Source organism: Zootoca vivipara, chromosome Z1, assembly GCF_965207765.1.
Source record: "Zootoca vivipara chromosome Z1, rZooViv2.hap1.1, whole genome shotgun sequence".
NCBI lineage: Eukaryota > Metazoa > Chordata > Lepidosauria > Squamata > Lacertidae > Zootoca > Zootoca vivipara.
Window position 1 is genome coordinate 74,347,210 of NC_142583.1, and position 24,098 is coordinate 74,371,307.

The 24,098-nt window shown below is 50.8% G+C and overlaps 2 protein-coding genes across 5 annotated transcripts in view; both read right to left on the reverse strand.

Annotated features, from left to right (window-relative positions):
* The window catches only part of SFXN5 (sideroflexin 5), a 77,055-nt gene extending 61,852 nt beyond the window's left edge, over nt 1-15,203 (reverse strand). For both annotated transcript variants that reach the window (XM_035103695.3, XM_088660762.1), the window contains exons 1-2: nt 15,081-15,203; nt 8,418-8,486 (exon numbers count right to left, since the gene is read on the reverse strand). In XM_035103695.3, coding sequence (XP_034959586.1) covers nt 8,418-8,486; nt 15,081-15,137 — 126 coding nt within the window. In that variant the 5' untranslated portion in view covers nt 15,138-15,203. The remainder of the gene's footprint in view (nt 1-8,417; nt 8,487-15,080) is intronic.
* Nucleotides 15,204-17,839: 2,636 nt separating this feature from the next.
* RAB11FIP5 (RAB11 family interacting protein 5) overlaps nt 17,840-24,098 on the reverse strand; it is a 60,409-nt gene continuing 54,150 nt past the window's right edge. For all 3 annotated transcript variants that reach the window (XM_035103746.3, XM_088660764.1, XM_088660763.1), the window contains exons 5-6: nt 21,848-22,022; nt 17,840-20,756 (exon numbers count right to left, since the gene is read on the reverse strand). In XM_035103746.3, coding sequence (XP_034959637.3) covers nt 20,541-20,756; nt 21,848-22,022 — 391 coding nt within the window. In that variant the 3' untranslated portion in view covers nt 17,840-20,540. The remainder of the gene's footprint in view (nt 20,757-21,847; nt 22,023-24,098) is intronic.

The following is a 24,098-nucleotide window of genomic DNA, read 5'->3' on the forward strand; positions in this document are numbered from 1 at the left end:
GAGAGAGAGAGAGAGAGAGGGAGCCAGAGCCCAGCATCCAGGGGAGGCAAGGGGAACCCACTTGAGGCCATGATTCTACGAGGCTCCCCTGTGCAAACTGCATCAGACTTCTCAAGCGCCTGCCGTGCTCAGGCCAGTGGTCCAGAGGGATTGTCTGAGAAGACCAAGCGAAGACACATCCTGTTCCCTTCTGCTCTCGGGCGCAGCAGCCTCTCGGCTCGCTCAGCCGCCACAGTCCCTGCTGCGCGTTAGCAGCAATCTGTCCAAGGAAATGTCACATGGACCAAATTAGCTTCGCAAAAATATCCGCTGATCTCCTCAGCTACCCCAACAGAGTTTCATTACAAGCAATTAAAGGCCTAATTTTAAGCCCTGTAGTCTCACACCTGCCAGGACGTGGGCAAGGCTTCCGCCTGCGCCAGGGAACTTGATCAGTTCAGAAAGTTGGAAGTTTTGCACTGCCAGGGCGACAAGGGAGAAAGAGAGCAGTTGCAGATTCATTTACCCATCTGTCGGGGATTCCATAGCTGAGAGGGAGGAGAAGGAGGACTTGGCCCCTGGGAGAAGGTCGCAGGGGCCGCCAGACCAAACCAGGAATCTGGTACCTCTAGTCTGGTACCTCTAGGCACAACCCCAAACAGCTCCCACACAGAGCTGCTCCTTGGGAGATCTCTGGAATTAATGTATGAAAGGGCATCTCAATCCAACTACCGTTGCACCGATCGCTTGATGGCTCTGAGATATGGATGTTTTAGTTGAGATTCCTGCATTGCAGGGGGTTGGACTAAATAGGCTTGGGGTCCTTCCCAACTCTACGATTCTATGATTCTTTGAAATTGCACACACAGCCCAATTCATCTAGATAAACACCCTGCTCAAAGCAATGCAGTGTGGATAGATGATGTGTGCATTCAGATCTGGGTCGAATCTGCATGCAGCTCCAGCAAATATTCCTGTGTGAGAGGCTGCTTCTTTGTCTGGTACATGAACGCTCCCCAAACCCTTCCATTTACTTAAGAAAAAACCCACCACGGGCAACGGAAGAGAACTTTCCGTGAGATTTGCATCCCATTCTGATGCACATTTGCTCAAAAGTCCTGCCAAACCAATGTGCAGAAAAGGCTGCAACATAAACAGCGCACTTTCCCCCGATGGAAGCTGGTGCTGACTTTTTCAGGTATGGAATTGGTTTAATGGTTGGACATTTCTTGTTTTTAACGATTTGGTCGGTTTCCAAACTTGATTGCAAGTTCCATGGGGAACTGCCCTAGGTCAGGTAAACAACAAAATAAATGAGCACATTGGTTTCTAAGCAAACAAATCATAGAATCATAGAGTTGGAAGAGACCACAAGGGCCATCCAGTCCAACACCCTGCCAAGCAGGAAACACCATCAAAGCATTCTTGACATATGCCTGTCAAGCCTCTGCTTAAAGACCTCCAAAGAAGGAGACTCCACCACACTCCTTGGTCCCAAATTCCACTGCCGAACAGCTCTTACTGTCAGGAAGTTCTTCCTAATGTTGAGGTGGAATCTTCTTTCTTGTACCGTGTTTCTCCAAAAATATTTATTTTTCCTCAAAAAAAAAACACGGTGGCTTATTTTCAGGGGATTTTTTTAAATTAAGTATGGTACAGTTTAACAAGGTTAAACTGCCTATCACTATGGCTTATTTTCGGGGTATGGCTTATTTTAGGAGAAACACGGTAGTTGGAATCCATTGTTCCGTGTCCACTTCTCTGGAGCAGCAGAAAACAATCTTTCTCGTCTCCTCTATATGACATCCTTTTATATATTTCTTTGCTGGTGCTTCTGTATCTTTATTCAGCAAGCCTTCAAACCTCTTCACATCCCACTTACGACCTTGCAAAGGAGCCATTCGCCCACAGAAAGCCTAGTCAGCCCACAAGTATCTCTGGCCACCTGAGCTGAATTGTGACTCTTGGCTGTGATCATGGTTCCTTAGCCCTTCCCAGATGCTAAACATCTCCGCAATGTGAGGCTGCTTGTTTTATCATCCGTTCCTGCCGTTAGGAATGGTCACGCAGTCAAGCTTTGGTGTAGTCCAGCCTGTGCTCGTTGGTTTTTGCTCTGCGTTTTCACCTGACCTTCCATGATTTCTCTCTCTGCACTGACATGGGTACATAGAACTGCCCAATGAGCCACCCCATGAAGGGTGCTCTGGTCCCTGGAAGTCTTGTGCTGTAGGAAATGTGCTTGACCCCAAACAAGAGTCTCGTGGCTTCTTACAGGCCAGAAAATTGCCAACGGTCAACACCGGGCATCCCCAAACTTCGGCTCTCCAGATGTTTTGGACTACAATTCCCATCTTCCCCGACCACTGGCCTGTTAGCTAGGGATCATGGAAGTTATAAGCCAAAACATCTGGAGGGCCGCAGTTTGGTGATGTCTGGCCAACGCTGTTGCTGCTGCAAGAGTCTGCTTCATCAGAAGCCTGGCATGACGTGAAACGGAGATGCCTTATGCCACTGGCAACGTGTCTCCTGGGTGCCACAAGGCTCTTTGTGGTTTTTCCAGCCTACACTACATCAGGGATCGGGAACTGGTGGGGTGGGCCCCATATGTTGCTAGACTACATATCCCACCCTTGCTTACCATTGGCTATGCTGTCTGCTGGTGTGTTGGGATTTGGAGTCTAATAACCCCTGCAGAGTCTCCACTCCCCCCACCCTCCATGGAAGAAAGAGAACTGCAATCTGCTTTCCACATGTAATGTTCAATGGAGACGCCAGCCATTTCTCCCTGGTTCTTGGCTTTCCTCTCCTGGCAATTGCTTCCTTTACTCGCCGTAGAACGAGCCCTCCAGGACGGGAACGCCTGCACACTGGCAGCCGTAGAGTACCCAGGAGGGAGAAAGCGGCTGAGCAGTGAGGGGGAATCCTCTCCTTCCAGCTTTGCAATCGCTGCCGTCTGATTTCTTGGGCGAGGCACTTCTCCTTAATTTTTGTCAGTTTACTCACTGCAAAGTGCAATTATAACATAATGTAATACTTAGTGCCTACCTCACAGTGAGGATTAATTAATGTTTGAGCAGCACCTTGGAGATGTAAAGTGCTAGTTAAGTGCTAAAGCAGGCTCCCTAACGACGCTGGCTCTTAAGTCGTGTTAACACCAGGATGGGGGAAACGTCAAAGGAGCAGAAAGAAAGGAACGGCCCCTTGGTCTCGGCATGGGTGCCATGTGGTCCCGAGAGCAGAGCAAGAATGCAGAAAAGCACAGCATTCTCCAGTCCCAGAGGCAAAACCTTCTTAGGAGGCAGAGTGGCCTACTCTCTCCCAACGAAAGGTAGGAAACAACTTTGCAAGGGAGCTGTCTTGAAGGCGAACCCAAACACCAGTGCAGTGCTCTTCTGCTGAAAGGAGGGTGGGCAAGGGCCTCTCGCTGCCTGACTAGATGTCACCAGTTTGCAAAGAGTGCAAAGAAACCTAGGCGTCTGCCTTCTGGTTGGGTCAAACTGTTGCCCCATCTAGCTTAGCTTGGTAAGAACATAAGAAGAGGCTGCTGGGTCAGCATTCTGTCCTCGGAGGGACCAACCACAGGCCTTTTCTACAAAGCCCACAAGCAGGATTCGAGCGCCACTACTGCCGCTTCCGACCAACAGTGGCTCTCGGGCTGGCCTCCTGGCACCTTAAGGTGAATAATGAAGGCAACTGCCGCATTCCCTGGGGAGAGCAGTCCACAAGCAGGGAGCCACTGCAGAAAAGGCCCTGTTCTTGTGTTGCCACCCTCTGGACCTCTCACGGAAGAGTCTCTTGAAGATGGGCCTCAGAAGACGATCACAGGAACCAGGTAGGTTCATACAGAGAGAGGCAGTCCTTAAGTTATTGCAGTCCTGAGCCATGTAAGGCTTTATAGTTCAAAACCAGCACTTTGAATTGGACCCAGAAACTAACTGGCAGCCAGAGCAGTTGGACTGTCAGATGCTCAAGCCGTCTTGCCCCAGTGAGCAACTTGGCTGCTCAATCCTGCACCAGTGAAATTTTCCAAACCATCCTCAGAGGCAGCCCTACATATAACACATCGCAGTAACCTAACCAAGAGGTTACCAGAGCACAGACGACAGTAGTTATGCCTGGATTTCAGGCAGGGGTTGAACCTGGGACCTTCTGCATGCAAACCACATGCTCTACTGCTGAGCCACAGCCCCTCGCCACACAAGGGGCTCACCCCAAGCAGATCCGTGTGGGGTTTGCCTCGGCTGGGAGAGGACCCCCTTGCCCCTGCTCCCGTTCACCTTCCTGAAGGCTCAGGCCGTTCTCAGGCCAAGCAAAGGTGTCCCTGCCACAGCACGTCTCGCCTTCCGCATGCATCCCTGAAAATTGATTACAGATTTCACTGCAGCTTGTGTTTCATAAACGAAGCCATCATCGCCGGCATTACACCCTCCGAACAGCAGTTTTCTCGGGCGGGTGCCCAAAGAGGGCTCGCAGAAACCCATCCTATCCATCTTAGCTGCCTGCTCTCAAATTAAACCAATCAATTGTGGAAGAAGCACAAATAAAATCCCTGCCGGGGATGTTCTCAACCTGGCGCGCAGAGAATTGGACTATAATATCCTCATAAAGTAAATGGTCAGTTCAGGAGCCAAATTGTCTGCGCAAGAAAGGACTCTGGAATGGTTGCTTCAAAGCGGCAGCTGCTCACGCAGCCAGGCTGCCTCAGGCAGAAGAGGTACAGATAGAGCTGCAAAATACTGAATCTGAGCAGGAGGGCAACTTGCACAAGAGCCAGAGTGGGGTAGTGGTTAAGAGCATTGGATGAGGACCAGGGTTCAAGCCCCCCTTCAGCCCTGAAGCTCCGTTGGTGGCCTGGGTCTAACCTTCACAGGGTGGTTAATATGTGGAAGGGACTCTTTGGAGAGTCAAACATTGAGAAAACTCTGTTAAGAAGTGTGCCCGCAAAAACTGAAACATTTCTCCCAAAGCTTGCCATAGAAGGAAGAAACCAGAGTGGGGAGAGAGACAGCTATTGTGAGCAGCAGGTCTAGCTTTTAATCGTGTGTGTGTGTGTGTGTGTGTGTGTGTGTGTGTGTGTGTGTGTGTGTGATTTTGCCAGGGCTCTGCAGTCACAGAGCTTGGAGGAAGGGATGTTGCAGTAACGTATCACAGAATCATAGAAAGTTGGAAGGGAATCCATGGGTGATCTAGTCCAACGCCCTGCAGTGCAGGAATCTCAGCTCGAGCATTCAAGACAGATGGCCACCCAACCTCTGCTTAAAAGGCTCCGAGGAAGAAGAGTCCGTAATCACCCAAGGGAGACAGTTTCACTGTTGAACAGCTGTCAGAAAGTTCTCCCTGATGTTGAGTCAGAATCTCCTTTCTTGTTACTTGAAGCCATTGGTTCTGAGTCCTACCTTTCAGAGCAGGAGGAAACAAGTGTGTTCCTTCTTCCATGGGGCAGCCCTTTAGGTATCCTCTCTCCTCTCCGTCTCCTCTTCTCCAGCCCCTTCAAGCGCTCCTCATAAGGCTTGCCTTTTGGACCCTTGAACATCTTGGTTGCCCTCCTGTGCACACACTCCAGCTAGTGGCACCCAGAACTGGACACGGGACTCCAGGCGTGGTCTGACCAAGTCAGAATAGTTACAGGTAGGTAGACACCACCTTATACAGAAAACCAACTGACCGACAAACATATCTACATGCTTCTAGCTACCATCCCAAACATACCAAACAATCCATCGTATACAGCCAGGCCCTACGTTACAGCCGTATCTGTTCCAACTCTACAGACAGAGAATCTCACCTAAGAGATCTACAGCAAACCTTTTTAGAACTAAAATATCCACCTGATGAAGTTAAACAACAGATCAACAGAGCCAGACTGATACCTAGGGAGAACCTGCTGCAAGACAGACCCAAAAAAGAAAATAACAGAACACCACTAGTCATCACATACAGCTCCCAAGTTAAAACAGTACAACGCATCATCAGAGATCTACAGCCTCTCCTGGACAATGACAGCTCCCTTTCTCAAGCTCTGGGAGGAAGACCTTTCATTGCCTACAGACAGCCACCCAATCTTAAACAACTCCTCACCCACAATAATACAACCACCAGACTTAACATGGACACTGGTACCAGAGCCTGCAATAAACCCAGATGCCAACTTTGCTGCCACATACACCCGGACAACATCATTACTGGCCCCAACAACATCCAACATACCATCTCAGGACTATTTAATTGCTCATCTTCTAACATTGTGTATGCCATCAAATGCCAACAGTGCCCTTCAGCTCTCTATATGGGACAAACAGGCCAAACCCTACGCCAAAGGATAAATGGACATAAATCTGACATCAGGAACCATAAGACTGAAAAACCAGTAGGAGAACACTTCAATCTCCCAGGACATTCAATACAAGATCTCAAAGCAGCTGTTTTATTACAGAGAAATTTCAGGAACAGACTGGAAAGGGAAGTTGCTGAATTGGAAATCATTACCAAGCTTAAAACCATGGAAGCACCTGGGATGAATAGAGATATCGGATTCTTATCTCATTATGCATGATCAAGCTTTCTTTAGCACCTCAGCCCAGGACTAATTGCAGCCATCAGCAGCCATTAACACCCATCTACAGGTTTACCACTCCCATCAGCCCATCTCCCATTCCCACCCACCCCCACCACCCTCTGTATATATATAGGGTCTGACACTTCTGTTTCTAGTGTATCTGAAGAAGTGTGCATGCACACGAAAGCTCATACCAAAATATAAACTTAGTTGGTCTTTAAGGTGCTACTGAAGGAATTTTTTTATTTTGCTTCAAGTCAGAATAGAATAGCATAGCATAGCCTGATGACTTCCCTTGATTGGGAAAGTGGGCTTCTGTATCCCCTTGCTCGCCTGGTCTGCACTCTGTTCTGCTAGTTCTTCTTGTGGCTCTTCCCTGGAAAGCGCTGAGCACTCAGGTCCTTCTGCCCCGGTGTCAGGGGTTTGGAGTGGCTTTTTTCCTGCTCCAACTGGTTTGCCCCCCTTTGGACAGAGATGCTTCCTCGGCTTCTGTACTCCATGCTCTGGTAACTTCCTGACTGGAATAATGCAACCCATTCTATGTGGTGCTGCCCTTGAAGAGGACTCAAAAGCTTCCAACCTGTCCCAAATGCAGCAGCCAGATGACTGGCGGGGTTTCCATTTAGATCTCACGTCACCCCTGCTTTAAAACAGCTGCATGAGCTGCCCGCTTATACCCGAGACCAATTCAAGGTACTCAAAGCCCTAAATGGCTCAGGCCCCAAATACCTGGAAGACCGCCTCCTTCCCTACAGACCCTCTCAGGTGCTAAGATCAGCACCTTTTGGTTGTTCCTCTGAGTTCAGAAGTTGGGGAGGGTGGCCAGGGAGGAGAGGGCCTTCTCTGTGGTGGCCCCTGAACTATGGGACTCCCTCCCCACAGAGGTGTCCCTGGTAGCTTCATTGCACAGCTTCCAAAGCATCTCTTCACCCTCTTCAATATATACTTGAGGTGTATATTTTTAGGACCCACATTATTTTTGTATATTTATGTTGCATTTTTTTAATATATTGTGTCTTAGATGACCACAGCACCTGAAGCCAGTCAGAAGAAACTGCAGCAGCCCAAGCGGTTGCCTTCCTCTGCCCCAGATGCAACAAAGCATGTCTGTCTCTACAGCCGCAGCAGGGGCTGCAACCTGCCAACGGTTTGACCTCACCCCCAAAGGCGGAATCCTCCATTGTCTCCCGAGACAGCCGGATGCCAGCAATATGAATGTTGGGTTTTAATTGTTACAACCCGCCTTGGGTCCTAAGGGTGAAGGGCAGGTAATAAGGGTTCTCACTGGTACCCTTTTGGGTTTCCCAGGTTTTTTGTTTAGTTTAGTGCTTCTGCACATCTTGGAGTGTCTCCCCACATACCTCCTGGCACCTGCATGTTGTTTCTGTAAAGCCAGGCATCGGAGCTCATAGTTAAAACATATGATTTCCTAGGAACACAGTAGCATCATGTTCTGTGCTTAAGACCATATTTGATTCTCTTGCTAATTATGCTGTTTTAAATGTGCATTTCATGTTTGAATTCCTATAGCAATGTTTTCTCTTGAAATGTTTAAGATTTATTTTTATTAATTTCGCTACGTTAAACGTGCATTCTAGAGTTGATTTCCTTTGTAAAGTTTCATTTTGAAATCTTTTAAGAGAATGTTTTAGTTTCTTGTTAAATACGTTGCTTTGAATGTGTACCTTATATGTGACTTTCTTCAGTAGCATTTTGTGCTAGATTGTTTTATTTCGTGTTTTAATGTGGGTTGCAAACTGCTTTGGGATTTTTAAATTAAACATATAAAGCAGTATAGAAATGAAATGAATCATCACCATCGTTTTGAAGACGAGGCCAGAGAATTACCCAGCAACCTCACGCACGCATGCTCACACATTACCTCAGTGACAAAGAGGGTGCGGGGGTCAATGATGTCCAAGAAGTGTCTAAACCTTCCGTAAAACGAAGTCTGCAAAGACAGAAAGGCACAGAGCTCAGACATGGCGGTAACACAAGGCATTCTTAACCCTCTCTCTCACTGCTGGAAATTCAGAAAAAGGCCAGCTGCCTCCCATCACTCCACGCTGAGGATAAGAACGCAAGAGCCTTCAGGATCAGGCCAAAGCTCCATCCAGTCCAGCACCTTGTTCTCATCGTGGTTGAACAGTTAGTTGCCTGTGGGAATAGATCCAGTAGGATCTGAGTGCATGAGCCCTCTCCCCTCCTGTGGTCCCCAACAACGGGCATTCAGAAGCCTTGCTGCCTCTGACTGTGGAGGCAGAGCAGAGCAGAGCCATCGATAGCCTTCTTCCCCTCCCTCCATGATGATACCACTGGGAAAGCTGTCAGCATAGGACACGTCCCCAGGCAGGAGGGACAGACCACACCTGGAGTCCAGTGTCCAGTTCTGGACAGCACAATTTAGGAAGGATGTTGACAAGTGGGACGGTGTGCAGAGGAGGGCAACCAAGATGGTCAAGCCTGTTGAGGAGTGCTTGAAGGAGCTGGGTATGCTTGGGCTGGAAAAGAGGAGACCGAGAGGAGATATGAGAGCCATCTTCAAATATCTCAAGGGTTGTCCCATGGAAGAGGGAGAAAGCTTGTTTTCTCCTGCTCTGGAAGCTGGATGCAAACCAACGGATTCAAGTTACAAGAAAGGAGATTCCGACTAAGCATTAGGAAGAACTTTCTGAGGGCAAGAGCTGTTTGACAGTGGAACAGACTCCCTCGGAAGCTAGTGGACTCTGCTTCCTTGGAGGTTTTGAAGCAGAGGCTGAATGGCCACTGGTCAAGGGTTATTTACCTGTGATTCCTGCATTACAGGGGGTTGGACTAGATGATTCTTGGGGTCCCTTCCAACTCCACCATTCTATGCTCCTACTAGCTGCCAGGCACTGGGAATAGCACAAAAGTGGCACAGTCCTCACCCACCCAAGCCCAAACAAGCACCACAGTCTCCCTCTGCGTGAGCCACTTGGGTGTGTTCTGACTCCGAGGCTCCTGTACCTCTCTTCACACAAAGAACCACAGTGACATTCGTTCCCTCCCATGCCCAGACCAAGCATGGAGAGTTTAGAGGGGAAACTCTGTTCAATCAATCAACCACCATTATAATTGGTGTGGAACACCTCCGGCTTTTCTCCCCCTCACACGAACAGCTTTGGCTCACTTACGAACAACAAAACTAATTTTAAAAAAATCTTTTTATAAAATAAAGTAGTTTTGGGCAGAGATGCAGCAGAAGACAATACAGTACCTGATGCCTGTCAGGATACAGCCAACTCTGATGGCTGGTACAGCTCCCTGTCCTACGCAGCATGGAGCCTGCTCCTGCCACCTGTGCCCTTTGTCCCCAAGCCCACTCTTGCCGCCCCAGCCCCTGGCCCAAAAGGAAAGGCATTCCTCACACTTTGCAGGTGCCCCATGGGTGTGTTTCACTTGGCCATTTCATGAGATCCATCTGATCAGGAAATGACCCAAAGTAACTGGCACCCCCAACTGGCACCAAAGGCCTGCTCCTGCGCATGGCCCAAGGGCAGGGGGAGACCCCTGGATTTCACCCCCAGACTCAGCCACAGGTCCAGAGGGTGGGAAAGCAGCACTTCCACACAGGCTGCAGAGGGTCTCCTGATCAATGCATCACAAAGGAAAGCCCCCCCCCCTCCATGTCCTGCTTTGAGAATGAGCGAAATAAGCAAGGCCTTGAGCCTCAGAGGTGGGAAGGACTGCTTCCCCTCCCCTGCTACCTGGTCACAGCCATGCCACCAGTTTGCCTGAATGGAAAAGGGGGGAGGCAGGGCTCGCCCCACCATGCTTTGCCAAAAGGCCTGCTCCACCAGCCGCCTTCTGCCCATGAGCTCTTTCTGTGCCAGCTGGTCTTTATAAGGACTGTTATTTAAGTACGGACAAGTGAGTTAGCTTTCCCCCCTTGCCTCCTTGTCCTTCTCCCTTGCGGGCCATGACTAACTTGCCAAGTCTCTCTAGCGCAGCATAAGCACTCTTGAATCTCAACCAGAAGAGTCTTCAAAGCACAGCATTGGGTCCTAAATCTGCCCAAGGTGGTTCTCTGTCCACAATGGACCCCCTGACCCTAACCAATGGGCTTTTGGCAAGTATTCAAGCCTGGAGGCGGGGCAATGCAATGCACAAGCCAGCCACCATAGTTTTCTGCGCATTTCCCCCCTCACCAAAGGTCTGTCTGTCACCTTTCCAGGGATATCTGCAAGGGCATGGTGTGGCAGGAAAACCTCTAAAACTTTGCTGCTCCTGGGCAGTCTAACCAAAGCTAAGTGGCATTTATACTGTAGCAAAGCTACAGGGAACCAGGCAGAGGGCCTTCTCGGTAGTGGCACCTGCCCTGTGGAACGCCCTCCCATCAGAGGTCAGAGAGATAAACAACTACCTGACATTCAGAAAATACCTAAAGGCAGCCCTGTTTAGAGAAGTTTTTAATCTGTGATATTTTAATGTATTTTAATGCGTGTTGGAAGCCGTCCAAAGTAGCAGGGGAGACCCGGCCAGATGGGCGGGGTCTAAATGATAAATAATTATTATTATTACTTCTAATCTGTATCAAGGGCTTTACATTTCAGATTGCATTGTGTTGTTTCTGGGGCACAATGGAACTGCCAGGAGCAGGGAAGCCCAACTGTGCCTTCCAAAAGATTTAGCCTCCGCGTAGATTTCCCAACCAGCTGCATGGCAGGGCTGCTTCTCCTGGCCGCTGCCTCCCTTTGCATCTCGAGTACCGTACAAGCTTCTGCAGGCAAGAAAGTAGGTCTCCTCGCCCCAAGAGGCCAAATATCCTTGTTTTTGGAGATGGCGGTGAGAGAGGAATCTAAGCAGCAGCTCTGCGCTGCCAGGGCTGCTTCCGATCTCAGCAGACACTCAGGTGGATGCTGACAGGGGTAAGAAAAAGCACTTTTCATTTGTGCCTTGTTTCCCAGAGAAGAAGCCGCTTCCACGAAATGGCAGCCATAGGACAGGGTGTGTCTCTTACGGTTCAGCTGGGAGGGTGAGGCCTTCCAGGACTTGTTTTAGGGATGCAATTCCACTATTGATTCCATGCTGTTCACTACCATGATATTTCTTCCTGAAGTTGGCAGTTTTGCAAATAGTAATAAATACCCCGCACCTGCCAGGAATGTGAGAGCTGGTGAAGGACAGGGGTGGCCTAACTCCAGCCTCACACTCTGCCTTGGCTTTTTTTTCTAGAATCCTCGTGGGTCGCAAACACATCTTGAGGTCCCAAATCAAGAATGTGCACTTGGCTCTTTTCACATAACTAACCAGCACCCAGAGATTCTGAGTCTGCATTCTTACTCCAGAATATGAGAAGCACCTTGCAGGATCAGGCCAAGGCTGCCAAGGTTGCAAAAATCCAAGGAATCAGCTAGTCCTGGGCAAATCTGCCAGGAATGGGCCAGTGGTCTTCAGCAGCAGCACACCCTGGCATAATGGGTCTGTGTGCCTGACTGTTAATCAGAAGGCTGGTGGTTTGAGACCACTCAGGGACAGCTGTGGGAAGGATTCCTGCACTGCAGCGGGTTGGACTAGATGACCCCCAAGGTCCCTTCCAACTCTATACAGTAATTCTATTTTCTATCAGCCCTGTTGAGCCTGTATCTCACCCCCTGCACTAGGTGGTCATAGGCAAGCCCATAATTCTCCCCACTCCACCTCATACAGGGATAACAACACTGACCTAACTTTTATTTTAAGGATTATTGCAATGATGTACATGATGCACACACTCAAGAGTGCACTACACCCATGGGAAGGGCTATTGTTCTTCCCTGCACCAGAACCACTGAGGTTAATGGAACTGGGACCAGCGCACTGGACTTGGACTCACAGCCCTAAGAGGCAGGAAGAAGCCAAGACTTCACTGACCCTCCCTGACTGCAGAAGAGGGCTAACCTCTCTTCCAATATATAAGCAACTTGCAGCCTTTCCACAGCAGCAGGAACACTAAAGGAGCTTGCCGATACATGAAAACCTCAGCGATGCTACAACATCCTCTCCCCACCTTATTTATCAGAAAGAGGGTTGGTGTTGCCCAGGGCCATAGGCAAACTCAGCCCTCCAGATGTTTTGGGACTACAATTCCCATCATCCCTGACCACTGGTCCTGTTAGCTAGGGATCATGGGAGTTGTAGTCTCAAAACTTCTGGAGGTCCGAGTTTGCTTATGCCCGGTGTTGCCCAATGGCCAGAGAGCTGAACACAGAGGCATCTGCATTCCCCACAGACTTGGAAGTTGGGCAAGCAATGACTCTCATGTTCAGTTCCCCATCTGTAAAATGGGAATAATGATGGCTCTTGTGATTCTTTTTTAATCAAAAAAAATCTATACTTGGCACATTATAAATCTTCTTGGATCATGTTAAATAAGTTGTAACAATAAATGGCATTCAATTATCCCTTGCACTTCTCACAAATATGAACTTTCTCCAATTAAATCTATGATATCTAAGAGCTACATCCTAGCAAGTTTTGTCTAATCCAACCCACCACCTCCCATGGGATTTGCTCTCCGTCCTGGTTCTACCTATTCAGAAATCCAAAACCTGGAAGTGAAAATCCTTCACAGCCACGGCTGGTGGCCTCTCTATGTGCAAGGAAGGCTTTCAGCTGCCCTCCAGAAAAGTCGGGCAAAGGTCCAAAAGAAGCCCAGAGCGAGAAGCAAATAGTCCCGTATGACGAAATGAGGGTTGTCTAAAGGAAATCCACCAGGTCCTTTCAGACATTTTGAAGGTCAGGAGGAAATGCAATGATGTTTTGAGTGATCCACTTATTGCTTTGGGACTTTGACCCTACAGGGCAACATGGCATTTATGAGCATCCCAAGGTAAATACATATACTAACTGAACGTTAGGCACAGTTTTCTGGAAATGTCTCCTAAAAAATCCTCCTTGTTGTGAATAAGGCAATGGCCGGAGCGGAGGCAGCATGAAGGCTCAGATGCTGAACCCCAATTCTGCAGCTCCTAAAAAGGAACAGAACTCAGCAAAGATCTGTGCATTATGAACAACCAAAGGGGGGCTTGTTCAAAGTGCTCTGCGTGCAGTTATGGGCATGCATCCCAGGATAGCTCCCCCCCCCAAAAAAAACACTAAATAGAGTGCTAGAGAGATTAGAAATTAGAAATTCACCAGCAGCAGAATGCAGTCCCTGCCTTAAAGGTACCCCTTAACCCTTTGCTGCCCTGCACTGATTTGACAGGAGCTGGCTGGGATCTTTTGCAAGGTTGCAGATGATGTTGGGATAGGACCCTCCCAAATAAACTGCCTGCAAACCCACGTCCTTCTGCAACCTTGCAAAGCATTCGGGGTGGGGGGTACGGTTTGAACATCTGCTTGGGACTGCTTCATGGGTACATCAAATGCCTCCATGCTATTTTGGTTAACTAAATAAAAGCATTGTCCTATACGGACGTATAAACAATGCCACTTACGAGGGACAGCCAAGGTTTCTCAGCTACGCTTTGGCAGAAGATGGAGGGGCGGGTAGAAGATGCAAGCTCTCCACCTGCTACAATAACCGCTGCCTTTTTCTTCCCCAAGTACCTTAGAATCATAGAATCTTAAGAGTTGGAAGGGACCCTGAGGGTCATCCAGTCCAACCCCCTGCTGTGCAGGAATCTCAACTAAAGCATCCAAGACAGATGGCCATCCAACCTCTGCTTAAAAGCCTCCAACAAAGGAGAGGCCATCGCCACCACCTTTTCAGAGAGTCCATTCCTCTGTCTTCCCACCAGGAAGTTATTTCTAATGTTTAGGCAAAAACTCCTTTCTTGGAATGAATAAAAATAAAAAATTCTCCAGTAGCACCTTATAGACCAACTAAGTTTGTTCTGGTAAAAGCTTTCGTGTGCATGCACACTTCTTCAGAGATCTCCTTTCTTGGGTGAAGATGGATAAAGCAACTGCACGGGCAGCGAAGTTTCAACTGCGAGGGTTTCAGAGTGGAAAGTGCCTTGTGAGCAACTGAACAGCACCCACCCACCCTGCGCAAGCCCCTGCCGGATCTGACCACCAAGTCCGGCCTCGAGGCCCCCATTTCCAACACAGGCTCCAGAGACGCCTCTGGCCGCTCACAAGCAGCCTCCACCGCCCCAGCGCCGCGCACCTAGAGAAACACTGCCCCGCAACCGGGAGGCTCCACTTCGCTGCCGCAGGACGAGACCCGCTTAATGCCAGGCGGCCCCCACCCACCGCTTCCAGGAACGGGGTCCTCCCTTGGGCGTCGCACCCTGTGGCGGGGAGTCCCGCCGGCCGCCGCCGCCGCTCTCCCTAGGTGAGAGCCCAGCAGAAGCCCCGCCTCCAGGTGGCCGCACCGAGAAAGGCGAGCGCCAATCACGGGGCGGCGTTCGGAGCCAGCAAAAAAGGGCGGGAATTCAAGCGGGCGAGTGGCGTCGCCGAGGCCCAATCAGCGCCCGCGGGTAGCAGCCGAGGGGCGGCGCTTGCTGAGGCAGGCGCTTCTTCACCGACGACCCCCCCGCCCTCAGATACACCCCCCTCCCCGTTATCCTCCGTCGGTTCGCGACGCGGCGGCGCCCACCTGCTCGAAGCGAGGCCTTCCCAGCTGGAAGGGCGGGAAGCCCGCGCTCTCCGCCATCCCCTCACGGTGCCACTGGGAGCCAGAGAATCTCCTTCGCCGCTTGGCGCCGCCCCCTCCGCCGCACCGCCCCTCGCTCACCGCCAGGACCGCCTCCCATTGGACGAGGCCCACCGCAGCTCCCGCAGGGCATGCTGGGGCGGGTAGTCTTTCGCCGCCGCGGCCGCCCTGCGAGGGAAAGCTGCCTTGCGACGCGGGAGGAAGCATGACGGGAAATGGAGTCCCGTCTGCGGACGTCGCTCCGCCTCGGGCTGCGCGAAGGGAATGGTGGGAAGTGTAGTTTCAAGGCAGGAAGGAGCCCTGGCATCGCGCAGCTGGCCGGGCAAGGAAGAGACGGCAGCGGGCGGCCAAGGGGCTTTGCTGAGGCTGCATGAGCCAGAGGAGGAGGGAGGGCCGGGCTGCCTGCCGAAATCACGGGGTCCTGGAGTGGGAAGGGACCCCCAGAGGTCATCTAGCCCGACCCCCTGCAATGCAGGGATGGCAGCTCCAGCATCCCTCGCGGGCAGCCTCCGGAATGGCAGGAAACACGCTCGCTCCATCTCCCGTGCCCTCAATCCTCTTTTTTATTTATTAATAATCTTTTTATTTGGTTTTCAAAAGAGAAATAAAAAATAAAATATACATCAAAAAGCAGTACAAAAGGAGCCACAGGAGCGGCAAGGATCCTAATTCCTAAAACTGGAAAAAAGAAACTGTGCCAACACATTATGGACGTTTCCCATTCTTTTTTACATTTCTGGTCCCGCCAGTGAGCTCTGCGTTGCTCGGGATAGGCAGGAAGGGACCAGAAACAGCCTCGGAGAGAAGCGGACTCGCCCATGTCTCCCTCCGTCCTCCGTAACCATTGGGCAAGCTGACTGAGAGAGGCTGGGGGGGGGGCACTGCTGCCCCCTCTCCCCCCTGCGCTCCAGCTGCATCTGTCCGGGACCCCGTCCTGGGCCTGGAAAATGAGTTTTAATCTGTTGTCAGCTTCCAAGTAAAGGCGGCTAAGAAATTGGATCATAAATAATTATAACAAGCTTTCAGTAGCACCTTAAAGACCAACTAAGTTTTTATTTTGGTATCTGAAGAAGTGTGCATGCACACGAAAGCTCATACCAAAATAAAAACTTAGTTGGTCTTTAAGGTGCTACTGAAGGAATTTTTTTATTTTACTTCGATCCAGACCAACTCGGCTACCTACCTGTAACTATAACAAGCTTTGGGGAACTATTTTTAAGGAAAGTGCTAATGTTGTGACGTTTTAATTGTCACTATCTGTATTTATATATTAATGTTAAATTGTTTATTATTATTTTTTGGTGCATTTTTTATTTTCAAGAATAATAACAAGGTACAGAATAATAAAAATGGTTTAATTGTATTTTATTCACTGGTTGTTGTTTTTTGTTTCTGTTTTATTTGTAAACTTCCTTGAGTCTGTTTGGGGGGCAAGGCAGGATATAAACAAATATAAAAATAATACTTAATAGACAGCATCCCAGCTCAATTTACTTGTGGTTTTTAGGAGGGAAGCATTTTGTGTTTCGATGTCCCGCTGCCCTTCCTCTCAGCCACCAGAAAAGGGCTGGAGAGAGAGAGAAAAAACGAGAGAAAAGCAGGAGCCCCTGAGAAAGTCAGCAAAGGGATTATTCCCTTTATGGGGGGAGGGCAGCAATAGGAGGGGAGAGGACCATGTGCTCGGATCCTGCTTGTGGGACCTCATCCCATGGTCTTCTGTGGGTGCTTGCGGGTGCCTTGCTAGAAGAGGAGGAGCCTCTTGGGTGGAGTCTTGGGTGGGAAGGGGCACTGTGCCCTCTCCCCCACCCCGAAAAAGCTGAGCCCTCTGGAAAGGGAGGGGGTGCTACTACCCCCGTGGGCAAGCATCCTTTGGGGAAGAGATGGCTTGGGGCTCAGTGTCAACAGGGATCTCTGTGCACCTGGGAAAACAGAGCGATTGGAGGGGGTGTCTGTGGCCTCATCCAGACAAAAGGGTGAAGCGGGCTGGGTGGGGGCGCTGGGCTCGGCCGATGCCCAGGCGTGTTCAGGCATCCCGGATCTGAGCACCTGCTTCTCTCGCAGGTCACCCCCTGATCTTGACCACCTGCTCGCATTGTTCAGCTGCGATTTGGCCTGTCAGTTTCTAAACTCTGGGCGGGGGCTCGTTCCTCCCTCTCAGCCCTTCATCCCCCTGGATTAGCTGCAGCCCAACAGGGGCACCTGCTGAGAGCCATCAGGGTGGGAACCCCCCCCCCCCGCCTGCACAAATCCAGCTGGGAGGAATTAGGAGACCTGTCACACAGAGACACGCCAGTCGCTGGTGGGGGTGCTTCCTGTTGGGACAAGCGAGGAGCAGGATGGAAGGTACCCCCCCCCCCAATTCTGCAAAGACAACAGCAGAGGCTGGGCCTGGCCTGGCCCCTCCTCACTCTGCCACCCTTCCAAGGAGTGGGGTGGAACCCGTGGCATCTCTAGCTTAAGAACCTCTTTTAAAGCCATCCAAGTTGGCGGCCTTCGCTGCCTCCTGTGGCAGGGAGTTCCGTAGTTTAACTCTTGTGCTGCGTAATTTCTTTCACCTGTTTTGAAACTTCCAACATTCCGCTCCATTGTATGTCTCTGAGTTCTAGCGTTACAACTTCGGAGCTCCCCATTTACGTGTGGGGCTTATGAGGTTATTGCAACCTTTGGATTTGGGGCATGGGGATAAAAAGGCAAGCCAGGAATTTCTAAGCAACAAATTCAACAGTTTTATTTTATTTATTTTTCCTTTAAAGTGCTTAAAACATAACAAGCTTTTCTTTTTCTCTTTTTAACCAAACATCACCCAATGAGACTCAATACAAGTGAGCACCTCAGCATGAACCCCACGACTGGGAGTAAAATTCACCCGTAGGGCAGGACGCGGGGGGGGGGGCAGGGGTGCTCCCAAACTTGCTCAAAGGGAAGGAAGACGTCAACTAACACTGCTCTCCTTGGGACTTGGCTTGCTTGGCACAGGCCAGGGGGCCCTTTGGGGCCAGGAGAGAAGCCCAGGCAAACCATTGAACGAAACCAACCAACCCCAGGCAGAACACTGCAAGGAAACTTTGCCTGGAGGCAGAACCCCCAGGAAATACTGAATGGTACATTTCTCCTTTCCCAACCTGGTGCCCCCGCCAAAAGCCTTAGGGGAGCTGCAGCCCGTGACTTCTGAAGGGCACCGGATCGGAGGAACCTGCTACGGGGTCGTGAGGCTTATTTGGCAGAACGTGAGAAAAGTGGAGGCAAACTGTTGATGAGAACCACCCTCGAAAGTGAAGACCCTGCAAATCCAGAAATATTCCCCCGCCCTCTCAAAACACGCCCCTGCAAATCCTTCCCAGCAACTACCATCTAGGGATGGGGGCAGCCGGATCTCCCCCCCCCTTTAAAGCTTCCAGGCAATGGATTGGGGGGGGGGCAGCATCCCAATTTCTGGAGGGGGGCAAGGAGCAAGGCAGCTGCGCATTTTTGGCACCGGGATCTGGGGATCTAGGAGTCGATGGGTGAACCTTGCAGCCCCAGCTCCCTGGGGAGAGAAAGGAGGCCGGGCAGCTCAAAGTTAACAGGGGAGAGGCAGGAGACCTCCGGGGCCGGAGCTCAGCAGCAGGAAGGCCTCCACGCAGGCAGGCAACCAAGAGGCTTGCCCCTCTCCTGCACAGGCAAACTGAGAATGCCCTGGCTCAGCCCACCTCATGGGTCCCTGAAGCTCCCTCCTCCTTGCCCATGCCAAGGCCAGAAGGGCCTGAAGCCTTTCTGCTGGGCTCCTCCATCACCCACGGAGGAGGCAGCTGGACAAAGGGGCAACGCAAACGCCGGCCAGAGTTGCTCCTCCACCGTTCGCTAGCCCTGGTCAAGTCGAGAGCAGCCTAAGGGGGAGGGAAGGAGGTTGTGTCTGGCGGGTGAGCTGGCCAGGAGGCTGTAGGTGGGGGGGGCAAGGAGGAAAGCCCCCCCTGCAGCCATTGCAGGGGGTGGGGAGAGAAGAGGGATCTAGCACTCCCAGGGTGGGCAGAGTAAGGAAAGCCTCAATGGTCCACAATCACAGCCCTGGGAGAAGCAGGGGTGACTCTCCGCAGCCTCCCTTCTGGACCAGGAAAGGAGGTCAAGCTGAGGCCACAGGATGACCGGTAGCTAGGGCTATGGGGCAGAAAAACCCATGGCCCACTGTTAAGGGCAGAGAGACTCCTGATGCGCAAGGGATGGAACCGAGGGCTGGCGCTGCCACCTCTGGTGCCTTGGTCCTTTTCCTGATGGAGGCATCACCATTCCCCAAAGTGCCAGGTGTGTGTTGGGGGGGGGGAGTGCAGGCTGCATAGGTCTCCTCCTGGGGCAGGAAAGGGCCAGGGCACCCCAAGGCAAAGCATTGTGCATTGCAAGGCCTGAGGGCACCCCCAGGGCTGAGAAGGAAACCCAGAGCAGGAAGCCACTTTGCAGGAACCATTTGGTCACCCGCTAAGGAGCAGGGTTCTCCTTCCTCTGGGCGCTCAGAGACTTTCACCCAGGACTTCTGGCGATGATGCCAAAGCTCTCCTGCCCTGGCTGAGGACATTCCCCCCGTGTGCTTCTGGTCTGCAGCGCAGGAGTCGCTACGAACTGCGCAGCGCACAAGCCTGGAGAAGATGCCTGCTTCAGCGCATTTGCCCTCCCCGTGAAAGAAAAGGCACACTGTTTTTCTTCTGATTATCGCAGCAGGTGCGGGGAGGGGGGTGCAAAAAGGATGAGGTGCCATTGTGGTGCCCTCCTGCCAAGTCCCTGCTGCCACCCAAAGCAGAGAAGGAAAAGGACGGGCAGGCAGGCAGAGACGGAGACGGCTTGCAACTTATTCCAGCATGCAATGAAAACTGTGCCGGGCGCTGAGCCAGAACAGCGCCCCAAGTCCAAGGCAGCCCCCCCCTCTTGCCCCCAAGGCTGTTGCAGGGAGCAGAGTTGCAACGGGGGCAGGTGAACCTGGCGAGGTGCTGAGTGGTTGGCGCAGGCTCGGCGGTGCTAGTCCTCAAGGAGCACAGGAGGTCTTTACTGCACAATCCATCTCCCTGGTTTCACAGTCCATCCTTCGGCCACGTCGGCTGACTCCCTCCGGGCTGCTCTCCCTCCAACCCCTTCCAAGGAACACCCACCACCACCACAGACAGGGAGCCAACAGCCAGCTGGAGTCACTAACCCGGGGGACGGGGAGAAGATCTGAGCCCTGGGCATAACTGCGGGGGCTGCGATGGACTGGGAAGCTTGCAGGGCGGGAGGTGAGAGTCTTGCTCCAAACCGGCTGCGTCACACAATCCCCCGTGGCCCAGAGGTGAGGAAGCTAAGGGCCCTTTCGGCAGGGCCTCTCCTTCCAGGGGGGCCTCGAGCCAGGAGAGAGGACTGCAGGGTGAGAGGCGTGGCGGGGGGAAAGGAGGGTGGGGGGCGTTATTTGGCTGCCTTGGGCTCCCCTCCCAGGGGGATTTGCAGCAGCCTGGGGGATTGCTCCATGATTCGCACCAGCAGGAGGTCGATGTAGTTCTCCAGCTCGCGGACCTGATCCTGCTTCTGGCTCAGCTCCGCCTCTCGCTTCAGCAGCAGCTGGATCAGCTCGTTGTGCGTCAGGTGGTAATACTTGGCGGACGGATCCAGCGTGGAAGAGTCCTGGGGGGGGGACAGGGGGGGCTGTGGTCAGTGGAGAAGCAAGACCTTTCTCTCCATCAGGAAAAGGACCAGCAAGCAATAATAATAATAATAATAATAATAATAATAATAATAATAATAATAATAGTGGTTACAGGTAGGTAGCCGTGTTGGTCTGGGTCGAAGTAAAATAAAAAAATTCCTTCAGTAGCACCTTAAAGACCAACTAAGTTTTTATTTTGGTATGAGCTTTCGTGTGCATGTATCTGAAGAAGTGTGCATGCACACGAAAGCTCATACCAAAATAAAAACTTAGTTGGTCTTTAAGGTGCTACTGAAGGAATTTTAATAATAATAATAATAATAAATGCCACACAGGAGGCAGAAAAGGCCACAGAGGTGAAATTTAGGAACGCCAGGAGAGGCTGTTGGATCAGGCCAAAGGGGCCCATTTCAGACCCCCCACCCCCAGGAACGCCAAGCCAGGCTGCTCTGCCTCTAGCTGGGCCCTCTGGTGGGGCAGCAGGAGGCGGCCAGGGGGCTTCCAGGAACTGGGCCTGGGAAAGGCGAGCACTTGGGGATCTGTCGGAGCAGGGTCTTCCTTCGAGGAAGAGAAAGCAGAGGCAGGAAGGCCCCAATGGCGGAGGCAGGAACGAAGGGAAATCCCAAGGGGCCCCAAAAATAATGTACCAGCCCAAGAGGAGAGATGCAAGGAAGTCCCTTCTTCCCGCAGTGCACAGGGTTACACTATGGAACTCCCTGCCACAGGAGGCAACCTGGGTGGCTTGGGAAGAGGACTGGGCCGATCCATGGAGGAGCAGAGCCTCAGGGGCTCCTAGCCACGTGGGCTAGGCTCTGTGTCCACTGCCACTGAATCCCAGGAGGGGAGGGGGCTCTTGGGCTTGAATCTTGCTTCCGGGTCTCCCATGGGTGCTGGACTGGGGGGGCTCCCTTTGGCTTGGTCCTGCAGGCTGTTCTTAGGGACACACTTCAAATTAAAGGTTCTTCTTCAAGGATACTGGAAGCCCCCCCCCAGGAAAGAACCCCCACCTCTGTCACCCTTGGGGCATTTCCTCCCACCCCACTCCCCCCTGACATCCATCCCCTTTTACCCTTTTGGGCTCCGCTTTCTCCATCTGGGAGGTGGGTGCTCCCCCCGCCGGCTCGTGCTCCTGGCCACCGCTCCGGACAAGGGTCAGGCTGCCCGCTGGCCTCTGCTCCTCCTCCTTCTCCTCCCGAGGGGTGTTTGGCCCTGGAGAGCTGCTGATGGGCTTCACGGGGTGGGGGCTGCAAGAAACAAGCGGCAGGGGCAGCTGAGTCAGGCTCACCTCCCGGCCAGGAGAGAGAACAGCATCTCCCCCTCCCCAAGGGATTGGCACAGCAAGAGCCCCCCCCCCCAAAACACACACACACACACACTCACACATGAGGCCGAAGGGGTGGGGGAGACGCAGCCAAAAGCCGCTGGGAGAAACTCCTAGAAGATAGAAGCAATGAAAATGCCGGAAGAGGAAGAGGAAGAGGGAGGAAGGCAGGCAACTGTGGCTCTTCCTTGTCCAGCCTCTCCTCCTCCCAGCCCCCTCCTCCATCTTTGTCCACTGAATCATAGAATCATGGAATTGGAAGAGACCACAAGGGCCATCCAGTCCAACCCCCTGCCAAGCAGGAAACACCATCAAAGCATTCTTGACATGTGCCTGTCAAGCCTCTGCTTAAAGACCTCCAAAGAAGGAGACTCCACCACACTCCTTGGCAGCAAATTCCACTGCCGAACAGCTCTTACTGTCAGGAAGTTCTTCCTAATGTTTAGGTGGAATCTTCTTTCTTGTAGCTTGAATCCATTGCTCCGTGTCCGCTTCTCTGGAGCAGCAGAAAACATCCTTTCTCCCTCCTCTATATGACATCCTTTCATATATTTGAGCATGGCTATCATATCACCCCTTAACCTTCTCTTCTCCAGGCTAAACATACCCAGCTCCCTAAGCCATTCCTCATAAGGCATTTGGTTCCAGGCCTTTGACCATTTTGGTTGCCCTCTTCTGGACACGTTCCAGCTTGTCAGTATCCTTCTTGAACTGTGGTGCCCAGAACTGGACACTGAAGGAAACTCTCACCAATTCCTTGCAAAGACAGGAATACAAAGCCCCCTTTCCAAGCAAACCTGACCCTCCCCCACAGCCAAAATCCTCTGCACTCCCCCCCCCCAAAAACCAATAAAGTAGTAGGGACATTGTTACATATGTGGTGGCAATGCAAGGAAATTTTTTTGGATAATTGTTCGCGAGGAAATGAAGAAAATTATGAAAAAAATCAGTAACAAAAACCCCCCGAAACATATCTGTTAGGATTACTGAATGAAGAAATAGCTAATGAAAAGGGGGAAAAGGTTTTCTTATACGCTAGTACAGCTGCCAGGGTAGTTATAGCCACCCAATGGAAAGCACAAAAGGTCCCAACAAAGGGTGGCTGGATTTGTAAAGTAAATGAGCATTTGTTAATGGCAAAATTAACGGCAGCAATAAGAAATCAACCAAAACGAAAATTGAAAAAGGAATGGAAATGCTATGAGGAATATATGATGAAACATTACTCAAAGGATGATGCGCTAGCCTGCTTAGATTGAGAGATGGGAAGATATTTAAGATAATAAAATTGGAAAAACTAGGATATTGAATTGTACAGAAAATAGAATGCACAAAATTGAAACATTGTTCTGTGTTGGAAGTCGGTATAGTGAGGGAGGGAAGTCAGAGTGGGGAGGGAATGCAGGAATTGGTAGTGGGAAAATTATAATGTATTTTATGGTATTATTGTATGGGATGGAATTGTATTAATTGTAATAATTTAATAAAGTATTTCTTTGTTAAAAACAAACAACACCCTGAAGCCTTTTTGTTAGGAATTTTAGGTACAGAAATACCTAAGGATCTAAAGAGAGTATTTACAGATGCTACTTGCCCAAAGATGGAAGGAAGACAATTTACCAAAGAAGAACGGCTGATAAAGATGATGGGACTATGCCGAATTGGCGAAAATGACTGGGAAGATCAGAGATCAAGAAGGACGGTTTTAATTTAATAAAGAATGGGGAAATTTTATAAGTTACTTGAAAGAACATTGCAAACAACTTAAAACATCGACAGGATTTAAAAAAAATACTTGCAGTGAAGCAGGAATTATGATAAAAACTGAGATTTAAGAAAATATGGAGAGCATTGTGAGATGCAGTTTGAAAAGACTATCTGGGGAAACCACGGAGGGTGGAGGGAATCGGGGGATTCCAAGAATCCTATTTGCAAAGTGATTAAGATTTGTGTATGATGATAAATGTTAAAAGAAAAAATGAATTTAAAAAAAAGTATT